The sequence below is a fragment of the Cetorhinus maximus genome, chromosome 4 (assembly GCF_964194155.1).
Source record: "Cetorhinus maximus chromosome 4, sCetMax3.hap1.1, whole genome shotgun sequence".
Lineage (NCBI taxonomy): Eukaryota > Metazoa > Chordata > Chondrichthyes > Lamniformes > Cetorhinidae > Cetorhinus > Cetorhinus maximus.
Window position 1 is genome coordinate 81,039,107 of NC_135882.1, and position 23,516 is coordinate 81,062,622.

Consider the following 23,516-nt stretch of genomic DNA (forward strand, 5'->3'; position numbering starts at 1 on the left):
AGGAGATTTACAAGAATGTTAACAAGGATTGAAAATTGCAGCTACGAGGAAAGATTAGATAGGCTAGGGTCGTTTTTCTTAGAACGCAGGAGGCTGAGGGTGACTTAGTTGAGGTGTACAAGATTATGAGGGGCCTAGATAGAGCAGACAGGAAAGACCTATTTCCCCTAGCAGAGAGGTCAATTACCAGGGGGCTCAGATTTAAGGTGATTGATAGAAGGATTAGAGGGGACATGAGGTGGGTGTCTGGATTTCGTTACCTGGTATGGTGGTGGAGGCAGAAACCCTCAACTCGTTTAAAAGGTACCTGGATCTGCACCTGAAGTGTTGTAACCTGCAAGGCTATGGACCAGGTGCTGGCAGGTGGGATTGGAATGGGTGGCTAGTAATTTATTTTTTCTTTATCAGTTGGCGCAGACACGATGGGCTGAATGGCCTCTTTCTGTGCCGTAACTTTTCTATGGCTCTAAGGTAAAGGGTGGGACATTAGAGATGACTTATCACTTGGCCGTGCCCTCAAGAGGGTCTACCAGTAGGAAGGTTCCACCAACTTGAGCATCCTCTTGAGGGTCAGGTGCACCGCTTGTCCAGCCTTCAGAAAGAACATGGCCTTCCTGTACATTTTCAAGGCAGTTACGATGGCTGAAGGGCTGTCAACTCTAACCATGGTTTTGACACATGCTTTAATCGTCATGTTGGGGTGAGTGTAGCTTTTCACCTCACATTTTTTCGTGATGTGTAAATGGTGAGGCAAGTGCAGGTGTAGCAGAGGCAGCCACTTCCACATAGGTCTTTACAGGCCCCGTCACCGGTGAAGATGGAATTGCTATTGAAGCTTTGTGAACTACACCCACTTAAGCCTTCGTCTGCATGGAAGGGCACCGAAAAGGAAAAACCACATCTTCCATAGATTGGAATGGGAGAGTTTCTTGCTTTTGTGCAGTTATAACACAGAAAAATAATAATCAGACAATTGAAAGTCGTGTCTTTTTAAAATAATTTATTCATGGGATGTGAACATCACTGGCAAGGCTGGCATTTATTACCCATGCCTAATTGTCCTAACCGCCTTCTTGAACCACTATAGTTTGTACGTTGGCGGTATCTCCACAGAGCTGTCAGGAAGGGAATTCCAGATTGTTGACCCAGTTACAGTGAAGGAAAGGTGATATGGTTCCAAGTTAGGTTGGTATGTGGCTTGGAGGGAAATTGAGGATGGTGGTGCTCTCATGTATCTGCTGCTCTTGACCTTCTCGGTGGTAGAGGTTATGTGATTGGAAGGTGCTTTTGAAGGACCCTTAGCAAGTTGCTGCAGCGCATCTTATAAATGGCTGCTGCCATGGTGCGCCAGTAGTGTAGGGAGTAAACGTTTAAGGGCACCAGTCAAGCAGACTGCTGTGTCCTGGATGATATAGAGCTGCTTGAATGTTGTTAGAGCTTTAATCATCCAAGCAAGTGGAGAGTATTCTAGCAAACTCCTGACTTGTGCCTTGTAGAAGGTGAACAGGCTTTGGAGAGTCAGGACGTGAGTTACTCGCCACAGAATTCCCAGCCTCTGAGCTGCTCTTGTAGCCCCAGTATTTATATGGTTAGTCCAGTTCAGTTTCTGGTCAATGGTAACCTTCAGGATGTTGATAGTGGAGGATTCAGCAATGGTAATTGAACTAATTGGATCCCCATTGAATGTCAAGGGAAGATGGTAGATTATCTCCTGTTGGAAATGGTCATTGCCTGCCACTTGTTTGGTGCAAATGTTACTTGCCACTTATCAACCCAAGCCTGAATTTTTCTGGGTCTTGCTTCATTATCTGAGGTGTCACAAACAACACTGAACATTGTGCAATCATCAACAAACATCTGCATTTCTGACCTTATGATGGAGGGAACGTCATTGATGAAACTTCTGAAGATGGGTGGGCATAGAACACAACCATGAGGAACTCCTATAAGTGATGTCCTCAGACTGAGGTGATTGGTCTCCAACAGCCACAGCCATCTTCCTTTGTGCTAGGTGTGACTCCAGCCTAATTCCTGTTGACTTCAATTTTTTAGGGCTCCTTGATGCCACACTTGGATAAATGCTGTCTTGATGTCAAGGGCAGTCACCCTCATCTTAGCACTTGAATTCTCTTGATTTCTTGTGTTTGGACAATGGCTATAATAGGTCAGGAGCTGAGTGGCCCTGGTGGAACTCAAACTGAGCACCAGTGAGCAGGTTATTGTTGTGTAAGTGCCACTTGATAGCACTGTCAATGACACCTTCCATCACATTGCATAGGAGTAGACTGATGAGACGGTAATTGGTCGTGTTCGATTCACCCTGCTTTACCTGGACAATTTTCCACATTGTTGGGTAGATGCCAGCATGGTAGCTGTACTGGAACAACTTGGCTAGTGGCACAACTAATTCAGTACTACTGCCAGAATTATGTCAGGGTCCATAGCCTTTGCAGTATCCAGTGCCTTCAGTCATTTCTTGATATCATGTGGAGTAAATCGAATTGACTGAAGACTGGCATCTACAATGCTGGGGACCTCAGGCGGAAGCCAAGATGGATCATCCAATCCACATTTCTTGCTGAAGATGCTTGCAAATGCTTCAGCCTTATCTTTCGCACTAATGTGCTGGGCTCCCCCATCATTGAGGATGGGAATATTTGTGGAGCCTCATCCTGCAGTGAGTTGTTTAATTGTCCACCACCATTAGCGACTGGGTGTAGCAGAACTGCAGAGCTTTGATCTGATCCATTGGTGGGATCACTTAGCTCTGTCTATCACATGCTGCTTCTGCTGTTTGATATGCAAGTTATCCTGTGTTGTAGTTTCAGGAGTTTGACACCTCATTTGTTGGTCTGCCTGGTGCTGCTCCTAGCATGCTCTCTCACTCTCTTCATTGAACCAGGGTTGATCTCCAGCTCAATGGTGATGGTAGAATGAGAAAGATGCCGGGCCATGAGTTTACAGGTTGTGGTTGAATACAATTCTGCTGCTGCTGATGGTCCACTGTGCCTCATGGATGCCCAGTTTTGAGTTGCTAGATCTGTTCTAAATTGCATGATGGTAGTGCCACACAACATTTTGTGCCACACAACAAAATGGAGGGTATCCTCAATGTGAGGACAGGACTGCGTCTCCACAAGGACTGTGCAGTGGTCATTCCTATCAATATTTTCAAGGACAGATGCATCTGTGACAGGTAGATTTTTTGTTGGGCCTGTGGCAACTGGTGAGGGAATCAGTCTAGCAGCTATTCCTTCAGGACTCAGCCAGCTTGGTCAGTTGTGGTGCTACTGAACCACTCTTGGTGATGGACATTGAATTCCTCCACCCAGAGTACATTCTGTGCCCTTGCCACCCTCAGTGCTTCTTCCAATTGGTGTTCAACATGGAGGAGCACTGATTCATCAGTTGAGGGAGGGCAGCAGGTGGTAATCAGGAGGTTTCCTTGCCCATGTTTGACCTGGTGCCATGAGAGTTCATGGGATCCAGAATCAATGTGGATGATTCCCAGGGTAACTCCCTCCTGACTGTATACCACTGTGTCACAACCTCTGGTTGTTCTGTTCTGTTGGTGAGACAGGACATACCCAGGGATGCTAATCGTGTTGTCTGGGACGTTGTCTGCAAGGTATGTTTTGGTGAATATAACTATGTCAGGCTGTAGCTTGACAGGTCTGTGGGATAGCTCTCTCAATATTGGCACAAGATCCCAGATGTTAGTAAGAAGGACCTTGCAGGGTTGACAGGGCTGGGTGTGCAGATGTGGTTTCTGGAGCTGAGGTCAATGCTGGAAGTTCCGTCCTGTTTCAATCCTTTTTGACTTTTCAGTAGTGGTTTGGTATAACTGAGTGGCTTGCTGGGCCATTTCAGAGAACATTTAAGAGTCAGCCACATGTGGGCCAGACCAGAGAAGGATGGCAGATTTAGATCCCTGAAAGACATCAGTGAACCAAATGGGTTTTTACAACAATCGATGATAGTTTCATGGTCACTGTTACTGAGTCTAACTTTCATGTCCAGATTTATCAATTAATTGCATTTTAATTCCACCAGCTGCCCTGGTGTGATTTGAACCCTTGTCCTCAGAGCATTAGCCTGGGCCCATTGCAGCTAATCCTACAACACACTCAAAATTTAACTTGACTCACATGTTTACAGAGAAATAAAAATGACTGCTGGAGTTCCTTATTTTCCAATAAACCTGTGGCATCTCTCATGTTAGTTTCATGTCTGTTAAACGTGGAGTAATGCTTAGTTAAAATGGAGTTTATAAGAATGAAAAATACTGGCCCACCAGTCATGGAAAATTTATATTTTCTCGTATTTGACCCTGTAGCCTAATTTTTTTCTTGCATGCACTTCAGTTTTTTGATTAACTTTTATACCAGTAACCAAAGCATATCAGCTATAATTATTTAATATTAGATATTTGACACCTTGTACATCATTAGTAGAAAAATGTTGGCATGCAAAACCAATCATCCATTGACCAGATAAAGCTGTTCAGTTCGGACTCTCTAAGGTTTAATAAACAGCCCTTAAAAGTACTTACATTGCTGGAGTCAGTTTACATCTGGAGAGAGAATAATTTTTCCAGTACTATGTTGTAGGAGCAGGTGGTATTACCACTGTTTATTTAGAGTGCAACAGGATGGACTTTAAACACATGGCAAATATGAAAAGACAATGAAAGGGTTAACTAGCCAATTAGAGCTGCACTCCTTCCTACACCTCCAGTTTTGCAGATTAAAGTTTATAAAATTGGATTACATAAATTGAATGATTAGTATAATCAGTTTGGAAAATATTTGGAATTTTCTAGCCGAGACTGAAATCAAATTCAAACAGTGTCCATATTATGTTGCTAGTACTTCTAATTATCAGTTTGTTCTGTTTTGATGGGATTTGATACATGTGTCCATGCAATTTATAAATGGTGAAAATACTTGGATTGTAGAAAAATTAATTGGTTTGCTCACCAAGGATCACAGTGGAAATTTACTCCATCAAATATTTCTTTGCAAATTTTAAGAGTGAACTATTGAACTTTCTACAGAGCATAGCATGTGCATCTCCTTATGACCTTTCAGTTGAAAGCAGCTGAGGAGTGGTGGAATGTTTCCAGAGGATGATCACATGGACTTTCACATATTGAAAACTTGTTGTTTTATCTTTTAGTTATACTTTGCAGATCACATGGCACATTTTTTTTGGAACAGCATTGATGGATTGTGCAGTTTCAGCATGTGCCTGAACTGGTTGGGCATTGTTTAAGATCCTGGGACTCGACTGCATGTTTGAGTGCACACACCGTGGCCCACATATACATTAGGCTAAAGTGCATTGCAACAGATTGTTCAAGCAATTGCAGTTAATTAGTAATAGTGAGCCTCATCCCACTGCAGTAGGTGTTCTTTTTCCTCACATGGTTCTTTCTATCGCGTGTGCACAATAAAGCATGATGTGGATTACCAAATGGATAGTGTAACTGAAATAATGAAAATATTGCACGGTTCTAAGTTTATTTGTGTAGAAACAATTTTGTAGGACAAATGAGATCAACTTTCGTATTGATTACAGCTTAAAATACAAAAAGGAACCAACAGCAATATGCTAAAATGAGGCTGTTCTGTTTAAGCTGAACCAATTGATTTAAATTCCTCCCCATGTACATTACAAGAGATGAGTGGACTTATTTTCTGGTGTTGTCACTCTTTGCTAGTCAATATGAATATCAGTTGATTTTTAACAACATTGTCAATTTTGCCTTTTTGAGTGCTTCGAGAGTGTAGTACTCAACCGAGCTCGCCTAACTTGTCCTTGTGCTTTTATCCTTACGTTCTTATCCCTTGAATAGATGCATACATATCAATCTAGAAAACAAGCATAAAAACTGACATAGCAATCAAAAAAACAAAAAGAACACACATGCTTTGACGTCTGTGTGTAAACAAGTATACCCAACTCACTTCACTTGTTTTGGAAAGGAAGAACAAAATGTATTAAAGTCTGAAAGGGGATTACAAATTGCGTAGGCACAAAATTGATTATGCATGTTTATGGCATCCAGCAATCGAGTCCCCTGTCGGCGTATATTGTTGAGGTTCGCTTATAAATAATGGTGCTGGGTATACAGAAGACACAGTACCTGTGGAATTGACAACTGAAGCTATTTGTAAAACCTTAGGTTACAATTATTTTGCTTTGTTTATTCTTAAAAGAAACAAATTATTTAAAATAGCATAGAACCCATAATTGCAGCATTTTGTGCATGTCTAATGTGAATTTATTTTGCACTATTGAAAGTAATGTCATTATGGATCAGAATGACCATCTAACATTTTGTAGCTCTTCCATTGCCATGATTCCTCTTTCAACTGTCCACAGCCTCAGTTATAATGGCACAGATTTTGCAGTCAATGTCATATAAGGGTGTTCGGGTTAGTAAGGGTTAATGTGGGTCTGGGGAAACAGTACCATTCACGTTATGATGTAGAGATCACATGCTGGTAAACCATGTACAGAGAGTCTGGAAGAAGATAGCACCTAGTCAGGGCTATACCTTGGAGTAGTCTATAGTTGTGAGTTGTTAATAAGCACTTCATGTTCAACCATACAAGCCTCCAGACCTATTAGTGAGACACCAAGCAACGCTTACAACATGGTGGCAGCTAATGAACGAACCCGTAACTTCAAAGAAACTGGAGAAGGACTTGGAATCTCAAGGCATGAGAAACTAAAGAAACTACAGACTGACCTGAACGAAGTGCACCTGAATTGATGACACAGCTGGAGGTCGCCTAAAAAGAAGCCCCATTGCTGACATGGAGGCTGAAGGGCAAAAGAAAACTGTGCAGCTGAAGGACTCCTCCAAAGCATGTGGAGGTCCATTGCCAAACCTGATTAAATGCAGAGCCAAAGGACCTAGCCAGAACACACAAAGGGTGAGCAACATTTACTAAAAGGCTGGACTAACCTTTTCAAAATAATCAAGGCACCATTGAGGCAGAGCAATCTGATTTCCTTGATCACCAAGGCCAGCCTGGGTTCAGAGTCGGCGCCAAACCGCATGGCAGCCGAGCTCGTTAAAAAAAAACAAAGTTTAAAATGGCAGCCAGAGCTGAGAATAGTTACTCAATCGGTTTCCCACACACCAAAAATGTACTAGCTGGCCCAAACATTTAAATTGAAGATATGCTGCAAAAAAATCAATCCCTTTGAAATCAGGTTTGAGATTGCCATAGGAGCCCGCCAAAACCCTGCAAGTATGGGAAGAAGCATTGAAAAAATTATTACTTCAATGCCATCTTGGGGGAAAAAAATTAAAGCTGTACTCCCCCATTCTGAAAAACACAGAATTGAGCGTCATGGGGAAGAAAACTTTTAGATTACAGGAGTACATCAAGATTAAGTAGGAAATCAGAAGGAGTACAAGTTAATACATTTTACACTTGTTTATGGTATTTGCTGATGAAGTAATCCTAATATAAGGCATTGATGAATTTTCAATCAGCTTTAATGAGGTATTAAAAGCCTTTGACAGTATTTTAAACTCCAAATTATTGAAAACGCAGACATTAAAAAAAAGGTATAGAACACTCCTAATAAAACACCAAAATGGCGACGAGACCTCAGGGCAAGGGAGACACCCAAGCAAAACACAGGGTGGTCAGACCATGTCAGCGCAATTAAGTGCACTAGCCAAAGAGTTTAGTATAGAAGTAATAAGAGGCTGAGAAGCAACTAAAAAGATTTAAAAATAGAGCTTTTGAAAATGCTGACACAGTACCCAAACTGCAATAGCAGGTGGCAGTGTGGAGCGAACAGATGGCTTTGAATGAAGAAAAGCTATCTGATGTAACCAAAAAGAAACAAAACCTTCAAAAAGGAAATGAAGCTGTTCCACAGGAAAGCGTTTGTACCAAAGCTGAGTTGAAAGACCTCAACCAGAGGTTATAGCCAGGAACAACAGCAGGTAGAAAAGGTACTTAAAGAAGTTGCTGCCCTGAAATACTCTTTGAAGAATCAATACATGGTCCTGAGAAAACATGAGTTAGAAAATAATATTCTGAATGCTACTTAAGATAAAGCTACGTTGGAACTATCAGTAGCGATGAAGCAATGCACTGAAGCACAGCATGAGTTGGCAGGAGGTCAACAAGACAATAAACAGCTGAAAGAACAGCTAATCGTCCTCCAAGATCAAATGCAAAAGGTGTGTGCAACCCTTCAGCAGCATGAAGAAATCAAGACTGCCTTGAACAGCAGAACAAAGTTGAGATTCTGCTGAATTACAAGAAAACTCAAGATGAAGCAATTAAGCTTCGCAAAGAAAACCTGTTGAAGGACCTTCACAAGCGACATTGATCCCTCAGGTCAAAGTTTGTTCCTCTGGAAAACTATAAAGAGAAGCAAAATTAATTCAAAGTCACTCTGAATGAACTGAAGAACTAGTTGGCAAAGAAAACTCAGCAATATTCAATATTTCAGGAGGAAGCCAAGAGATACAAGAAAGAAACTGAAGAGCTGAAGAACCAGCTGAATGGCAAAGGGGAGGCATTGAAATGAATTTGCGAGTGGATATTGAAGCGGTGAGTAGGACAATTACAAAACTGAAACAAGTTAAGACTTGGCAGAGACAGGCCTGGCCAACACTGATGCCAATGTGAAAGACAAGGACAAAGCTTGGCGAAGACAGAGAAAGAAAAGACAGAAATGAGATTGGGAAATTAAATCCGATGCTGAAGATCAAGGAACTAGAAGGAAAAGTACTGGATGCCTCAAACTTACTGAGAACCATTGAGTTGTTGAAAAATGACATGGCTGAAATGAAAATCAAGAACATAGAATGTCGTAAAAAAGTTAAACGGTTGCAAGAGAAAGTTGAAGTTCTCACAAAGGAGCATGAAGAGTCTCGGAAACAACTAGCAGAAGTAAAATTAAAGAATGTGAACTTGAAGTGTAGCACACAGGAATTAGGCTCTTCTAAGGAAAAACTGTTCAGTGTAGACAACCAAGTTTCACGTGCAAAAGATGAGTTTGGTGGACAAGAACTGATGAGAACACTGGAGTATTGCCCATAAGAAGTAGAACACTTGAAAGAGGACTTGAAACATCTAAATGATAAACTTGTAGAAGCAAATTCATCAAAGATGGATCTTCAATTAGAACTTGATGAACTTCAAGTATCAGACATCTCTACTAAGATATCGTGGAAAATGCCTAGAACAGGAAAAGGAATTACTGTTGAATGCAGAATTAACAAAAACTGATGAAATGTTGGAATTCCATCATGAAAAGAGCAATGAAATTCTTGAACTTTGATCCAGTCTGAAGAACATGAAAGATGAGAGGCGCAGTATGGAAGAGCAAATCCAGACTTTAAAAGCAGGTAAGTAAAATTCTAAGAAACAGATTGAGGATCTAGCGAGTGAATTGAAAGAGTCTAAGGAGCAGTCATTGACCATGGAAGAAAGATTCTGAAAGGAACTGAATGTCCAGGTAAAGTTGTTAAGCTTGTATAAGGATTCTGCAGATAACTCTGAAGCAAAGGCAACTGTACTCACCAGAGTAGTTGCTGAGCTGAATGAAAAGATTCATAATCTTGAATAATAATTGGAAAATAAAAGAGTAAACAAATATTTGAGTGAAATTGTGAAACAAGTGGAAATGAAGGTTCCAATTTTGAAATCTCAACTTCCAGGAAGATCATGGCGCATCCCACAGAAAAAGAAAATCTGAGTTCTCTCCAGGAACAGAGTGAACATTCCCTTCAGAAGGCATGGGGCAAACCCACGATGTCCGAACAAAGCAAATGGGTTGTTGATAAAGAGAAACGCAACTCTAAGGAGTGCAGAAAGATGGAGACACCCAAGTATCAGAAATACCGAATACTGTGATTTCAACTCCAAACCCAACAAAATCTGCCCAAAGCAACTGAGATTACCATTCCTCCAGATGTGACAAGAACAAGATCTGGAAGAACTGTAAAGACTCTAGATCATCTAAATTTGTAAAGTCAGAGACCTGAGGTTGGGGGTGGAGGGAAATGGTAGAAGGGGTAACATCGAAATAAAGATTGTATTATAAATATGTTTGACTAAAGGTTTGGGGAAGGGTAGTATAAGGGTGTTCAGGTTATTAAGGGTTAATGTGCGACCAAGGAAACTGTACTGCCCACATGATGATGTAGAGAGTCACATGATGGTAGACTGTGTACATGGAGAGTGTGGAAGAAGCCAGCCTGGAGATCGCTCATAGTCAGGGCTACACCTTGGAGATGTATATTGTTATGAAGTGTTAATAAATACTTAATGTTCAACCATACAAGCCCCCAGATCTTTTCATGAGACACCAAACAATCCTTACAACAGTCAGCAGTGAAGAGACAGCAGTCACTGTTGTCCTCAAAGAAAGCTGCCCACAGAGATCTAGTGATCTTCGTGGCATGAGTTTCCTTTTTCCCAATGTCAGTTTGAATCTGGCACCAAGACAAAGTTAAATCCAGACACCCAGCAGTAGTGATATAATCAAGCAGGGTAAGCAACTCATCACATTGAAGCATTCAGATAGCAAAGTAGGAAGTAAGAGCCGCTGGATTTTTCACTTGTAATTGAAAATGTTACAGAATGAAATAAATAACTGCAACACATACGTGGGATTATGGTAGCAACTGAAATAGCATAAACCTTTTCAAAAAATTATTTATTTTAAAAATGTGATTTTTTTTTTCAAACCATAATGGAGAAATTTGACATTTCAGAAATATAAGTTTTTCAGTGCCAGTGAGGTTGTCCAGTGATTCTGAATTTAGTAAGTCATATAAACCCCCATTATACTTAATTTATCAAAATAGAACTTTTTAAAGGGTTTTGACAATGAGACTAATAGCCTATAAGGGCAAGCTTGTTTCTATCAGTTAATTATTCTACTTGATTGCAGTCTTGGGGAACCATGACAAGACACTCTGGGGGGGGAAACATAGATCCACTGACGGGAACTGTTGCCCCAGTCCCACATGAGTGCTTAATAACCTGAGTAGTTGAGGGGAGCGAAGACATGGTAGCTAAATTTGCAGACGACATGAAGATGGGTAGGAAAGTTTGTTGTGAAGAAGACATAAGGAGTTTGCAAACGGATATAGATAAGTTGCGTGAGTGGACAAAAATCTGGCAGATGAAGTATAATGTGGGAAAATGTGAAGTTGTTCACTTTGGCAGGAAGAGTAAAAAAGCAGAGTATTACTTAAACGGAGAACGACACTGAAGAATTCCGAGGTGCAAAGGGATCTAGGTGTTCTTATGCATGAGTCACAAAAAGTTAGTATGCAGGTACAGCAAGTAGTCAAGAAGGCTAATGGAATACTATCCTTTATTACGAGAGGAATTGAACGTAAAAGTAAGGACGTTTGCTTCAGTTATACAGGGCATGGGTGACACCGCATCTCGAATACTGTGCAGTTTTGGTCTCCTTATTTAAGGAAGGATGTAAATGAGTTGGAGGTGGTTCAAAGGAGGTTTACTAAATGATGCCTGGAATGAGTGGGTTGTCTTATGATAAGTTGGACAGGCTGGACTTGTTTCCACTGGAGTTTCGAAGAGTGAGGGGTGACTTGATTGAAGTATATAAGATCCTGAATGGTCTTGACAAGGTGGACATGGAAAGGATGTTTCCTATTGTAGGTGAATCCAGAACCAGGGGGTACTGTTTTAAAATTAGGAGTCGCCCTTCTTGGACAGCGATTATGAGAATTTTTTTCTCTGAGGGTTGTGCGACTTTGGAACTCTGCCTCAGAAGGCAGAGGAAGTGGGGCCACTGAATATTTTTAAGGCTGAGGTAGATAGATTCTTGTTTGGCAAGGGAATCAAAGGTTATCAGGGGTAGATGGGAATGTGGAACTCAATGCAAACAGATTGGCCATGATCTTATTGAATGGCAGAGCAGGATCGAGAGGCCAAATGGCCTGCTTCTGCTCCTGTTTCGTATTTCATATAACTTCCAGATTTCCACATTTAACCACACACGTACGGACTCCAAAGCTTGCTGTCAGTTTCAGAGAAGTAATGACGGTGATTGCCAACAGTTTCACCATCATTACTAACACAAAATTGGGGCCATTCTGACAGAAGCAACATGACTCACCTTACCAGTTTAATTTTGGCTTAATGTTATTGAAGCAGTCTGAACTAAGTTGTTCATGTGAGGTACTTCCATACCTTGAGGTAAAATGTTACAGCCAGTAATTCAAACTATTCTTGCATGCTTCTATTTTACTTAGAACCATGCAAAGGATCAAGTTTGAGAATGTAAAGAGTGAAAAATATGAATTGTTTTTTTAAAATAAAATTGGTTTCAGATGAAATTATGGTAGTTGCATTCAATAACATATTCTGACATTCTGTAATCAGATATTAGTGAGGTAAGTAATTATTACAATTTTCTGTTCTTAAGTGGTAAAATCAATCAGAATTTTACCCTCCTAAGAATTATATAAAAAAATGTGTTTTGTTTCATTTTTAGGAGAAGATGTTTGGTCATATGCAAAGAAGTTACCACACTTATTTGAACAAGGTGGAGTGTTCTATAGCACAATGAAGAAAGACGTAGGTAAGGTGAATCGTGTTGCATTTTTCATCATTTTATAGATCCTCATTTAATGGGAAAAAGTACATCATTTTTTCAAGCGGAAATAATATGCCACTGCTACAGAAATGACTGCTCTCCCAGTGCCACTTATAGCTAGCTGCTGGGAGACATGATGTACCAACTGGCTGAATGCCATTATATAATTTATTTTATTTGCAGTTGCACCCTGCAAGAAAATGCTGTGGTCTTCATATGGAGGCTTTCTGATCATATTAACAGGGATTGTGAACTGAGATATGTATAAGGTTGCACTTTTTTTCTATCTGATGGTTTTGAGCACTGGAACTGCAGTGCTTAGCAGTACTGCACAACTCATTTCCTCATTGAGTTTCATGTTCTTTTAACTACTTCTGTTTAATAAATGCAAATTCTTGATACTTTTTGAACTAATTTCATGCACATCTTTTTCTATATTGAAAAACATCAAAAAATTTAATTTTCTGAGTGGAGGGAAGTTTAATAGAGCGTTTTCACACTGAAGTTATTGAGGAACCTTATAGCTGCCACTTAGGCAATCAAAATATGTATTTTATCAACTGAACAATCATCTAAATGAATGTTTAAAGCTTGCTACTACTTCATTGACACACAACAGAACCAGAAGAGCATTGTTAACCTATTTTCTGATTAATAAAAAGGCAAAGGTGACTAATTCTTAGCTTAGTTCATTGCATGTAAGACTTTAGTGAACTGACAGAGCACAGAAACAGGCCATTTATTTTGCACCAACTCCACTCTCCTGAAGTTGGGAACTCTAAACTGGGCGCAGTTGGAAGTCACATAACATCATCTTCATATCAAACATACTCCCTCTTTTTATGCCATCTATAAATTTTGCTAGATTCTAAAAACTGACTCCTGTTCGCATCACTGCAGAAAAAGATCTAATAGTTACTAGTATATATTTTCTGCCCTTGAACAAACTTCCTATTCTCTTGAATATTATGTAATTTAATTTTATTGACATACTTCCTGTGCAGCACCATTTGAAAATCTACATACACAATATCCACTGCACTTCCATTATCAGTACATTATTTCTGTTAAATTTGTCAAACCTGGTTTGCCTTCTACAAATCTGTGCCATCTATTTTTAATTAGCCCATGCCTTTCCAGTGCATATTCATTTTACTCTACAGTATGGCTTCTAGAGGCTTACCGTTAGATCGACTGATCTATTCTTGCCTGTGTTGTTCCTTTTTGAACATTTCTAAACTTCAAATTGTAGAACCTTACAACACAAAAGGGAGGCCATTTAGCCTCTGCTGGCTCTTTGAAAGAGTTGCCCATTTTTGTCCCATGCCCCAGCACATAATAACCCCAAAAGCCTGCTACTTGGTCCTCTTCCAGTGCATGTCCAATTGTTTTTTGAAAGTTCCCAAGGATTCTACCTCTACCACCCTTTTAGGTAATACGTTCCATCTCTGTGTGATAAAAAGTTTTCCTCTTTCCCCTCTAATTCCTTTGCCAATTATTTTAAATCCCAGGTTATTGACCCACTTGCCAGAGCAAATGGTATCTCACTATTTTCTCTACCAAACCCCTTATAATTTAGAATACCTCTATCAAGCCTATCTTCTTTGCTCTAAGGAGAACAATCACAGCTTTTTCAATCTCTCCATGTAAGTGAAGTCCCTTATTCCCAGTTATCGTCCTGGTGAACCTCTTAAGTAACCTGTCCGAGACCTTGACATGCTTCCTCGTGTGGTGCCCAGAATTGTATTGTATTCCACCTGAGGCCAAACCAGAGATTTGTAAAGATACAGCATGACTTCTTGTTTTTATATTCAATGCCCCTATTTACAACGCCAGATATTCCATTTGCTTTTTAACTGCCTGATCATCTTGCCCTGCCACCTTCAAACATTGGAAGATGCACCCTCCCTCAATATAATATCATTTAGATTTTTTTATTTTCTCCTTGATATTCATTCATGTTATTAGTTCTAGATTTGGTGTATTCTTTTTCAAGTTTAATTTAATTTGAACTTCTTTCCTCATCCAAGGAGCTCCAGCTTTTGCTGCACCGTTTTACTTGTGGGAATAAAGCTATTTTATTTTTTAAATCTGCGCTTTTGCTGTCTGCTTGTATCTCATTGTTTATTTTTCTACACAGTTACTGGAAAAGATGCCATTTTTGAAGCAGCAAGATATTATAATTTATAAAAGTTGAAAAAACTCCCAAGACTCCCATTTAGTTTTATAAATCAGTTATTTGGTAGATGTAATGCAATAGGTACCAAATGTTGACTATTTTTACACGTTTGATTATATATAATCCAATTCTGCTCCAAAGTTTTTGAGCTCAAATGGGTTGGTTTTATATGTAAAGTAAAGGTATGAAGGTTTTGATTTTTTTTTAGTTTTATCCATGCTGATGCTTTCAGTATTTCTTAATTTTGTTTTTATTTGATTTTATATATTTTATAACTGTTGTCTTCTTTCCTTAATCTAAAATAATTCAGTTTTGTCATTTTGTTGTTAACTTTCATCGTCACCTATCTAAGGCAAAACTTTGACTTTTTAACCTCTACTAATATTACCAGCCTTGGGTATATAGTGCACACTTTCTGTAAGCATCACATTTATTTTCTGTAGTCAACACACTTACTTCCTGTCACATTCCATCACAAATTGACTCAAAGAGAAACAGCAAGAAATTTGAATGCTAAGGTTAGGGAATCTTCAAGTCAAAAATAAGGAATTTGGCTGGAAAGCTACAAATGAGAAACTGGTAAGGACTTATGAAAACATCAATTTTGAATAATCAAGAAAACCCAGGGAGATGATAAACCAATTGAAAAGTAATTTTTTGAAGAAAGAAATTCTACTTTTTTTCTCCCACAGTAACTGAAAATTCCAATGTCCCAAATTAGGATTGTAACTTAGGAGATATTAAAAGTTTATATTTTTCACATTGATATTAGTTTCAACTATAACGTTGTCTTTGAGTGCCTACATTCAGTTCAAGACATTTGGTTCTCCCAAAAACCTGAACTTGGTCTATTTATTTTTGCCCAGAGTTGTTTCTCAGTCAACTAAAGGTAGAACCTCTGGCAAGTGAATGCAGTGCACTTTTCATTTTTCTAGCATGTGTTAGTAGTATTTTGTCAGCCAGACCTGAAAAACATTTCCCTTTAGCCTCATTGGTATCTTGTTGTTTTTCTGAAAGCAATTAGGAAAACAAATGGCATGTGGTCCTTTATTGCAAGGGTGTTAGAGTTCAAAAACAAGGAAGCCTTACACAATGATATAGGGCTTTGGTGAGACCACACCTGGAGTACTGTGTTTAATTTTGGTCTCAGTGTCTAAGGAAGGATATGCTTGCCTTGGTGATACAGCAAAGGTTCACTATACTCATTCCTGGGATGATGGAGGCTGCGTAAATTGAGTCTATACTCCCTGGAGTTTAAAAGAATGAGAAGTGATCTCACTGAAACATATAAAATTCTGTAGGGGCTTGATAGGCTAGACACTGAAAGGTTGTTTCCCTTGTGTGAGGAATTTAGAACACGGGCACAGCCTTAGAATAAGGTGTGAATCATTTAAGGAATGAGGAGAAATTCTTCACACACAGGCTTGTGACTATTTGGAATGGTCTATCCAAGAGGATTGTGGATCCTCCAGCTTTCAGTATATTCAAGACAGATCAATAGATTTTTGGTTTCTCAGGGATTCGAGGGATATGGAAAGCGAAGTGAAGTTGAGGCAGAGATCAGCCATGATCATATTGAATGGTGACGCAGGCTCGATGGGCAGAATGGTCTATTCCTGCTCCTATTACTTATGTTCTTATGTTAGTATGAATTACATATCTGCAGCAGCTTTTATTTATCTTCAAATTCCAAACAATAAATTATTTAATTTTTCATTACGAGTATAAATTGTTTCTTTATGCATAACAATCTTTTAGTTTGTGAGGTTTTTGAAATTGATTTGAATACAAACTGATTGATGAATTTGAGGATGTTTCAACTCATTTTTAAATAAAAACTGTTAACTTCACTTTTTAATTTCAGAAAGTGTCAAGCTGAGAAAAATATTTTCTGGGAATTTCCTTGGAGCTGTTCCCACTCCACTGCCGTAACTTTGCCAGAAGTGCGACAGAAACCCATCCATAATGGGAGAAGTGGACAGAGATGCACTGTCCTTACATATAATTTGTTTGCCCAACTGCCATAAGAGAGAACACTAATTAATGCTGTTCAGTGTAATATTTTGGAAGCTATGCAAGATAGTATAATTGTTGTATATTAACCTGATAACGCTCACCGTTATGTTAGTTTTTAACCAAAATATATTTACTTACTGCCGGCAAATATTATTCTCTGGGGTAATTTCTGTAAATGGTTGAAATTGACTAATTCTGGCCACTCATAGCGGATACTGGTTAAAGGCCTTCTCCCAAGCCCCCACTCCTCGTTTGCTCTCTTCCACCCTGATTGAACTCTCTTCCTTTCTGCTCCACTTTTCCTCTCACTATTGTCTCCCACACTCTGTCTTTCAGGACTGGAGCTTGAGTTCTGCTCTATTCCAAGGATTTGAATTTGTTATGTGGGTTGTGGAGTTATAGTTTCTCAGTAACACATTCTGTATGTGTAATTTATGGGGATTGTAGTTTTTATTCTTCTAGAATACCTAGAATGCACAGGCATAATTTATCACCCTCTTCCCAGGTTGGTTAGAAAAAAAAATCTTTACACAGAGCGTGGTTGGAATATGGAATTCGCTTCCACAAACTATTGGTGAAGCAGACCCCAAAATTACCACAGTGTCTACCTTTTAAAAAAAATTTAATTGGCTGTAAGGCACTATGTAAAGACAAGTTCTTTTTTCCAAGTCCATTAATTAATTTAAATGGGAATTAGATAATTGCATGACAGAATGGACTCTTTCATGATATTGGATGTGAACAGAAGAGTGTGATTAGACTAGGTGGCTAGAAGAGAAAACAGCAGCACAGATTTAGTGAGTTGAATAAAGCGTTGTTTGATTTTGTTAAACATGGCTACTAAAGCACTAGGTATATAGATAACAACCATGATGCGCAAGTTATGGGACAAATGGCCTCAATCTTCCAAGAGTTCCTTGCACTAGTTGGGGGTGAGAATGGAGGAGACGGGGTGAGGGATTTAATAAGCCATTTTGTAATGGAGAAGAGAAGCCGGGAGGTTATCTTCACATTCCAGGATGACCTGGAATATTGAATGGTTTTGGCAGAGGAGAGAAAGACCTAATAGAGCTTTATGTGAGAGATCTGGTGATGCATGGTTAACCCAGTTATATGCCACAAACATTCAAACCCTTAAAATTAAGGGAGCGGAAGGCCATACCAGGGTGTTTCTATCAGTATTTGATTGATATGCCAATTAAATTTGTTGATTGAACCACTATTTAAATGCAAATTAGGTTTATAGTTGTAGTAACCTGTACCCTATTGGACATCTATTAGCATTGTTTATTAATTGTCACTAGGGCTCTCCCCTGTGTTTCATTTTTGAAAAAAAAGCATTTTTATAGAGATGCTACATTGAAACGCACAAGTAAAAATTCATTGATGCTAGTAAAATTACATTTTTCTTCAATTACAGTGCAATGATTTTTTTGAAATGGAGATCCTAAACATTAAAAAGCAAAATATGCAGACGCTGGAAATCAAATAAAAACATAAAATGCTGGAAATAGTCAGCAGGTCAGGCAGCACCTGTGGAGAGAGAAACAAGAATTCATGTTTCAGGTTGATGCCCTTTAATCAGAACTGGGAAAAGTTAGAAATGTAATAGGTTTTAAGCAATGTGGGAGGGTGGAAAACAATAAAAGGGAAGGCCTGTGATAAGGTAGAAAACATGAGCGAAAGCGTTGGCGGTGTAAGGCCAAAGAGGAATGTTAATGAGACAAATACAGTAAAGAAACAAAACATGTGTTCAACAGAGGTGTGAATTGCGAAGTAATGAACTGCTGCCATCCAAAAACACAAACAAGAGAGTTAAAACCAAAATCTTCTTGTCCAGTCTCTTCACACTTACATCTGCGACTCTTCCAATGTCCCCCCGCCACTTTAACACTTTCCAATGTCCTGGCTCTAACCATCTCAATCACCATGGACAGCCAATCCCTCTAAACTTCCACCCTCCACCAGGAAGGTCTGAGGGCTCTCCGCTTCTTCCTTAAATGGGGACCCAACCTGTCTCCGCCAGCACCACCCCTTGTCTGCCTGATTGAACTTGTTTTCACGCTGAAAAACTTCGTCTTCAAATCAATTCATTTCCTCCAAATAAAAGGTGTTGCTATGAGTAGCCGTATGGGTCCTAACTACGCCTGCCTTTTTGTGGGATATACGGAATATTTCCTGTTCCAGTCCTACTCAGATCCCCTCCTCACCTCTTTTTTTCTGGTATATTGATGACTATATCATTGCAGTCTCCCGTTCTCACCCTGAACTGGAAAATGTCATTAACTTTGTTTCCAATCTCCACCCTTCTCTCTTGTTCACATGGTCCATCTTCCCTTCCACAATTTCTCTGTCTCCATTTCTGGGTTTGGTCTTTAGACTAAAATTTGCACTAAGCCCACCTACTCTCTCAGATACCTCAATTACAATTCCTTACATCCGCTTCCTGTAAGGGTTTCATTCCATTCTCCAAATTCCTGCATTTCCATCGCATCTGTTCTGATGATGCAACCTTGCATACCAGCACTTTTGATATGTCTTCCTTTTCCTCAACCGCGAATTTCCTCCCACTGTGGTTGACAGGGTCCTCAACCAAATCCATCCCATTTCCCACACTTCTGCTCTCATCCCCTCCCATTCCTCCCAGAACCATGATAGGATTCCCATTGTCTCAACCTTCCACGCCACCATCCTTCCTATTTAATTGGTCGTCCTCTGCCATTTCCACCACGTCCAGCGTGATACCACCACCAAGCAGATTTTCCCCTCCTCTTTCATGCAAGAGCATGAAATACAATACTTGCCCTTTTACTTCCTCTCCCTCCTCCTCACTGTCTTTGGCCCCAAACATCCATCCTGGTGAACAGCCATTTATGTGTACTTTCAGTTTATTATATTATATTCGCTGCTCTCAATGTGGTCTGCTGTACATTGGGAAGACCAAATACAAATTGGGGGACTGCTTTGCTGAACACCTTCGTTCAATCCACAAGCTTGACCTCAAGCTTCCAGCTGCCTGTCATTTTAATTGTCCACCTTGCTGTCACACTGACTTCTATGTTATCAGTCTTCCAATGAAGCTCAACATAAGCTTGAGCAACTTCTCCTTCAACTCCACTCATTTTCCGATTAGGCACTTTACAACCCTCCAAGCTCAACAATGAGTTCAACAATTTTAGACCATAACCCCTACCCCCATTATGTCTCTTAATTCTTTGCAGGTTTTAGTTTAGCTCCTTTTTTATTGTTTCAACATTTGGATGGCAGCTATCCATCATTCAGCCAATCGCACCTCTTCTAGACACCTCTTTTATTTCTTTACTTTTCCCATTACTATTCTCTTTGGCCTTGCGCCACCACCTCATTTGTCATTTAATCTCTCCTGTCTTCCGCCTCATTAGAAACCTTCACTTTCATTCTTTTTCCTCCCCTCCCCCTCTTTCAACTGGTTAAAACCTATTACATTTCTAATGTTTTCCAGTTCTGATGAAAGATCATCCATCCAAAATGTTAACTCTGTTCCTGTCTCCCAGATGCTGTCAGACCCCTGAGTATTTTTTGGTTTAATATCGTAGATATTAGTTTGTTTTTAAACTGTATTAACAGATGTTAAAATGTTCTTCTTGGTGTTCATTCTTTTGCACAGGTTTGGCAGATGGCAAGCACTTTACTCTCCCCCATCTTCCTGGTAAGACATTTGTGTATAATGGAACAGACGATAGGCTGGAGCTGTGCATTGACCCAGCAGGGCACATCCCCATTGGTCCTGACATTGACAATCTGATCAAAGAGGCCTTAAGTCAATTACGGTCTGAGGGAGGGTCAAGAAGTAGGGAAGGAAGTCCTTCCTCGCACGGAGGGATGAAACTTGGCAGTGGAGGAGTGGTGCGAAAAAAATCTGAACAAATGCCAAATGTCACAGCTTTTCAAGGAAAAGGCCATTCCCTTGGAACTGCTTCAAGTAGCCCACAGTTGGAGCAGAGGCATAGCAGGGAAATGCAAGTGCCTAGGAAACAAAGCACTGGTAGTTCTTCGGGAACAGATCTTAGTTATGGTATTAGCAGGTCTAGTCCCAAACATGGGGCATCCCCACCCAAGTCCAGCAGTGGGGATAGTCAGCTAATACGAATGGCGCCAGGTTTTGTAACAATGAGAGACGGTAGGCAACTTGACCCCAATTTAATTGAAGCACAACGTAAAAAGTTGCAGGAGATGGTATCTTCCATTCAAGCCTCCATGGATAAACACTTGAAGGATCAAAATGCAGAACAATCAATACCTAATGAAGTCCCTGAATCAAAAGTACATTCTACAACTTCATCAGTTCAATTAATAATGAGAACTGAAAGCCTTCAAACTGATGCACTGGAGCCACCATCAATCACTCCACAAGCAGGTGACAATGAGAATTTGAGCATGGAAACAACATCTGTTGGTGTGGAACTGCTATCCCATCCATCTGTACCATCCAGCAAGGCGCAGAATGGAAACCTTTTGAATGAAGACCTTGAAGAAATGGATAGTCAGGAAATAGAGGGGACAATTGAACCAATGGATCACTCTTGACTTCATGTAAAAATGGATACTATGAAGCTTGGTGAGTCTGAAATAAGACATTATAAGTTCTTTACAACTACAGAATATTTCACTGTCGGAGAGGTAAAAGAAATGAAATGAATAACACTGTTTTTGGAACAACTATTTAGAAATCTGTGTCCTTCAAACGCTTTTTCTGTAAGCTGAAGGAGAGGCATGGAGGAAAATGTCAATTAAAATACTGATATAGTGTATCTGGTTATTTTGGAAACATTAGATATTCATCAATCGATCATCACCTTGCACACTGGGAGTCAATGCCTAATGCAGTCAGTCTTCAGGTGAAGTGGGTTAGAAAGCGAGCAGCAATTGGACCAGGGCACACAGATGTAATTCCTTTGCTATTTGAACCTTATATCCGTCCTTATTTTGATATAATACTTATATTTTATAATTAATATTTCCAAAATGTAAGGCTATTTGGGAAGTAGAAAATTAGAATTGGTTGGAACTAGGAGTTTCCCAGCAGTATAGATTGAGAAGCTAGGAGATGAAAATCTGACGTCCAACAATTGTGCCTGTGGTGGGAGGGTGTAATTGCAAGTATACCTAGACAATTTCCCTTACAAATATGGAATAAATAGAATTTGTAATTAGAAAAGTTGACTCAATGCAGGGGGAGGTAAGATTGCTAATGCATTTCCTTAGACAAAGCCAATAATGGCAAAAGTTTGGCACAAAATGCATTTCAAAAATGTGACAACGGGAAGACAAGTTTTGTAGACTGGGCATACATGCAAATATAGAATTGTGGGGTTTGGGGAGAGAGCAATGCAAATATGTTTGTTATCACAATACAGATTACTCCATTCCTTCAAACACACATATCACACGAAGGTTTTAAGAAGCCAGAAACTGTGTGATTCCCCCAAGTGTAGGGAAAATAACAGTTCATTTAAAATAGGGCAAAATTGTCTATGTCTACAACTTTAATTTCATGTGTTTATGTAAAAGTAGGAATTGCTGTACAAAGAGGTAAACATATTTCAGATTTGGATGGTGTTTCTCTAAGCCTCTTGAGCTGTTTTATTATATCTTGTGAACCAATTTGGTATCTAATTGAAATAAAAGGCATACAATGCTGTGAAGATTAGTGGCAGGCCAGAGATTGGAAAAAAAATAGAAACCAGGAAAAGATGACTAAAAAGTAAATAGAGGAGAAATTAGAATATAAGAGTAAACTAGCAAGAAATATAAAAACAGACAATAGAGCTTCTACAAGTATATACAAAGGAAGCGAGCAGCTAAAGTAAATATTGGTCCTTTAGAAGAAGAGACTGGGGAATTAATAATGGGAAACGAGGAAGTCACAGACTTTGAACAAGTATTTTCTATCTGTCTGCATGGTAGAAGACACAAAAAGCATCCCAAGAACAGTAGAAAATCAAGGGGCAAAAGGGAGGGAGGAACTTAAACAATCATTATCACTAGAGAAAAAGTACTTTGAAAACTAATGGGACTAAAGGCAGACAAGTGCCCTGGATCTGACGGCTGCATCTTAGGTTCTTAAAAGAAGTGGATGCAGAAATAGTGAACGCATTGGTTATAATCTTCCAAAGTTCTCTATATTCTAGAAAGATCCCAACAGCTTGGAAAACCACAAATGTAACTCCTCTATTCAAGAAAGGAAGGAGACAGAAACTCTAGACCAGTTAGCCTAACATCTGTCTTTGGTAAAATGCTGGAATCGATTATTAAGGAACTCGTAGCAGGCTATTTAGAAAATCATAATATAATCCAGCAGAGACAACATGTTTTTATGAAAGGAAAATTGTGTTTGACTAATTTGTTTGGTTTCTTTGAGGATGTAATGAGCAGGGTGGATAAAAGGAAACCAGTAGATGTAGTGCATTTGGATTTCCAATAGGCTTTTGATAAAAGGTTACCACAAGAGATAAGAGTTCATGGTGTTGGGATATTATAATCACATGGTTAAAGGATTGACTAATGAACAGGAAACAGGGTCATTCTCAAGTTGGCAAACTTTAGCTAGTGGGGTGCCACAGGGATCAGTGCTCAACTATTTACACTGTCCCTTCATCCAAGTCATTAATATAGAAAGTATTGTAGCTAAGTTTGTTGATGACACAAAGATTGGTAGGAA

General features: G+C 39.5%; 1 protein-coding gene across 1 annotated transcript in view; it reads left to right on the forward strand.

Moving 5' to 3' along the window:
• The window catches only part of vcpip1 (valosin containing protein (p97)/p47 complex interacting protein 1), a 49,664-nt gene that overhangs the window by 21,128 nt on the left and 5,020 nt on the right, over window positions 1-23,516 (forward strand). Inside the window, exons 2-3 of the mRNA XM_078540397.1 lie at window positions 12,520-12,606; window positions 20,463-21,413. Coding sequence (XP_078396523.1) covers window positions 12,520-12,606; window positions 20,463-21,382 — 1,007 coding nt within the window. The 3' untranslated portion in view covers window positions 21,383-21,413. The remainder of the gene's footprint in view (window positions 1-12,519; window positions 12,607-20,462; window positions 21,414-23,516) is intronic.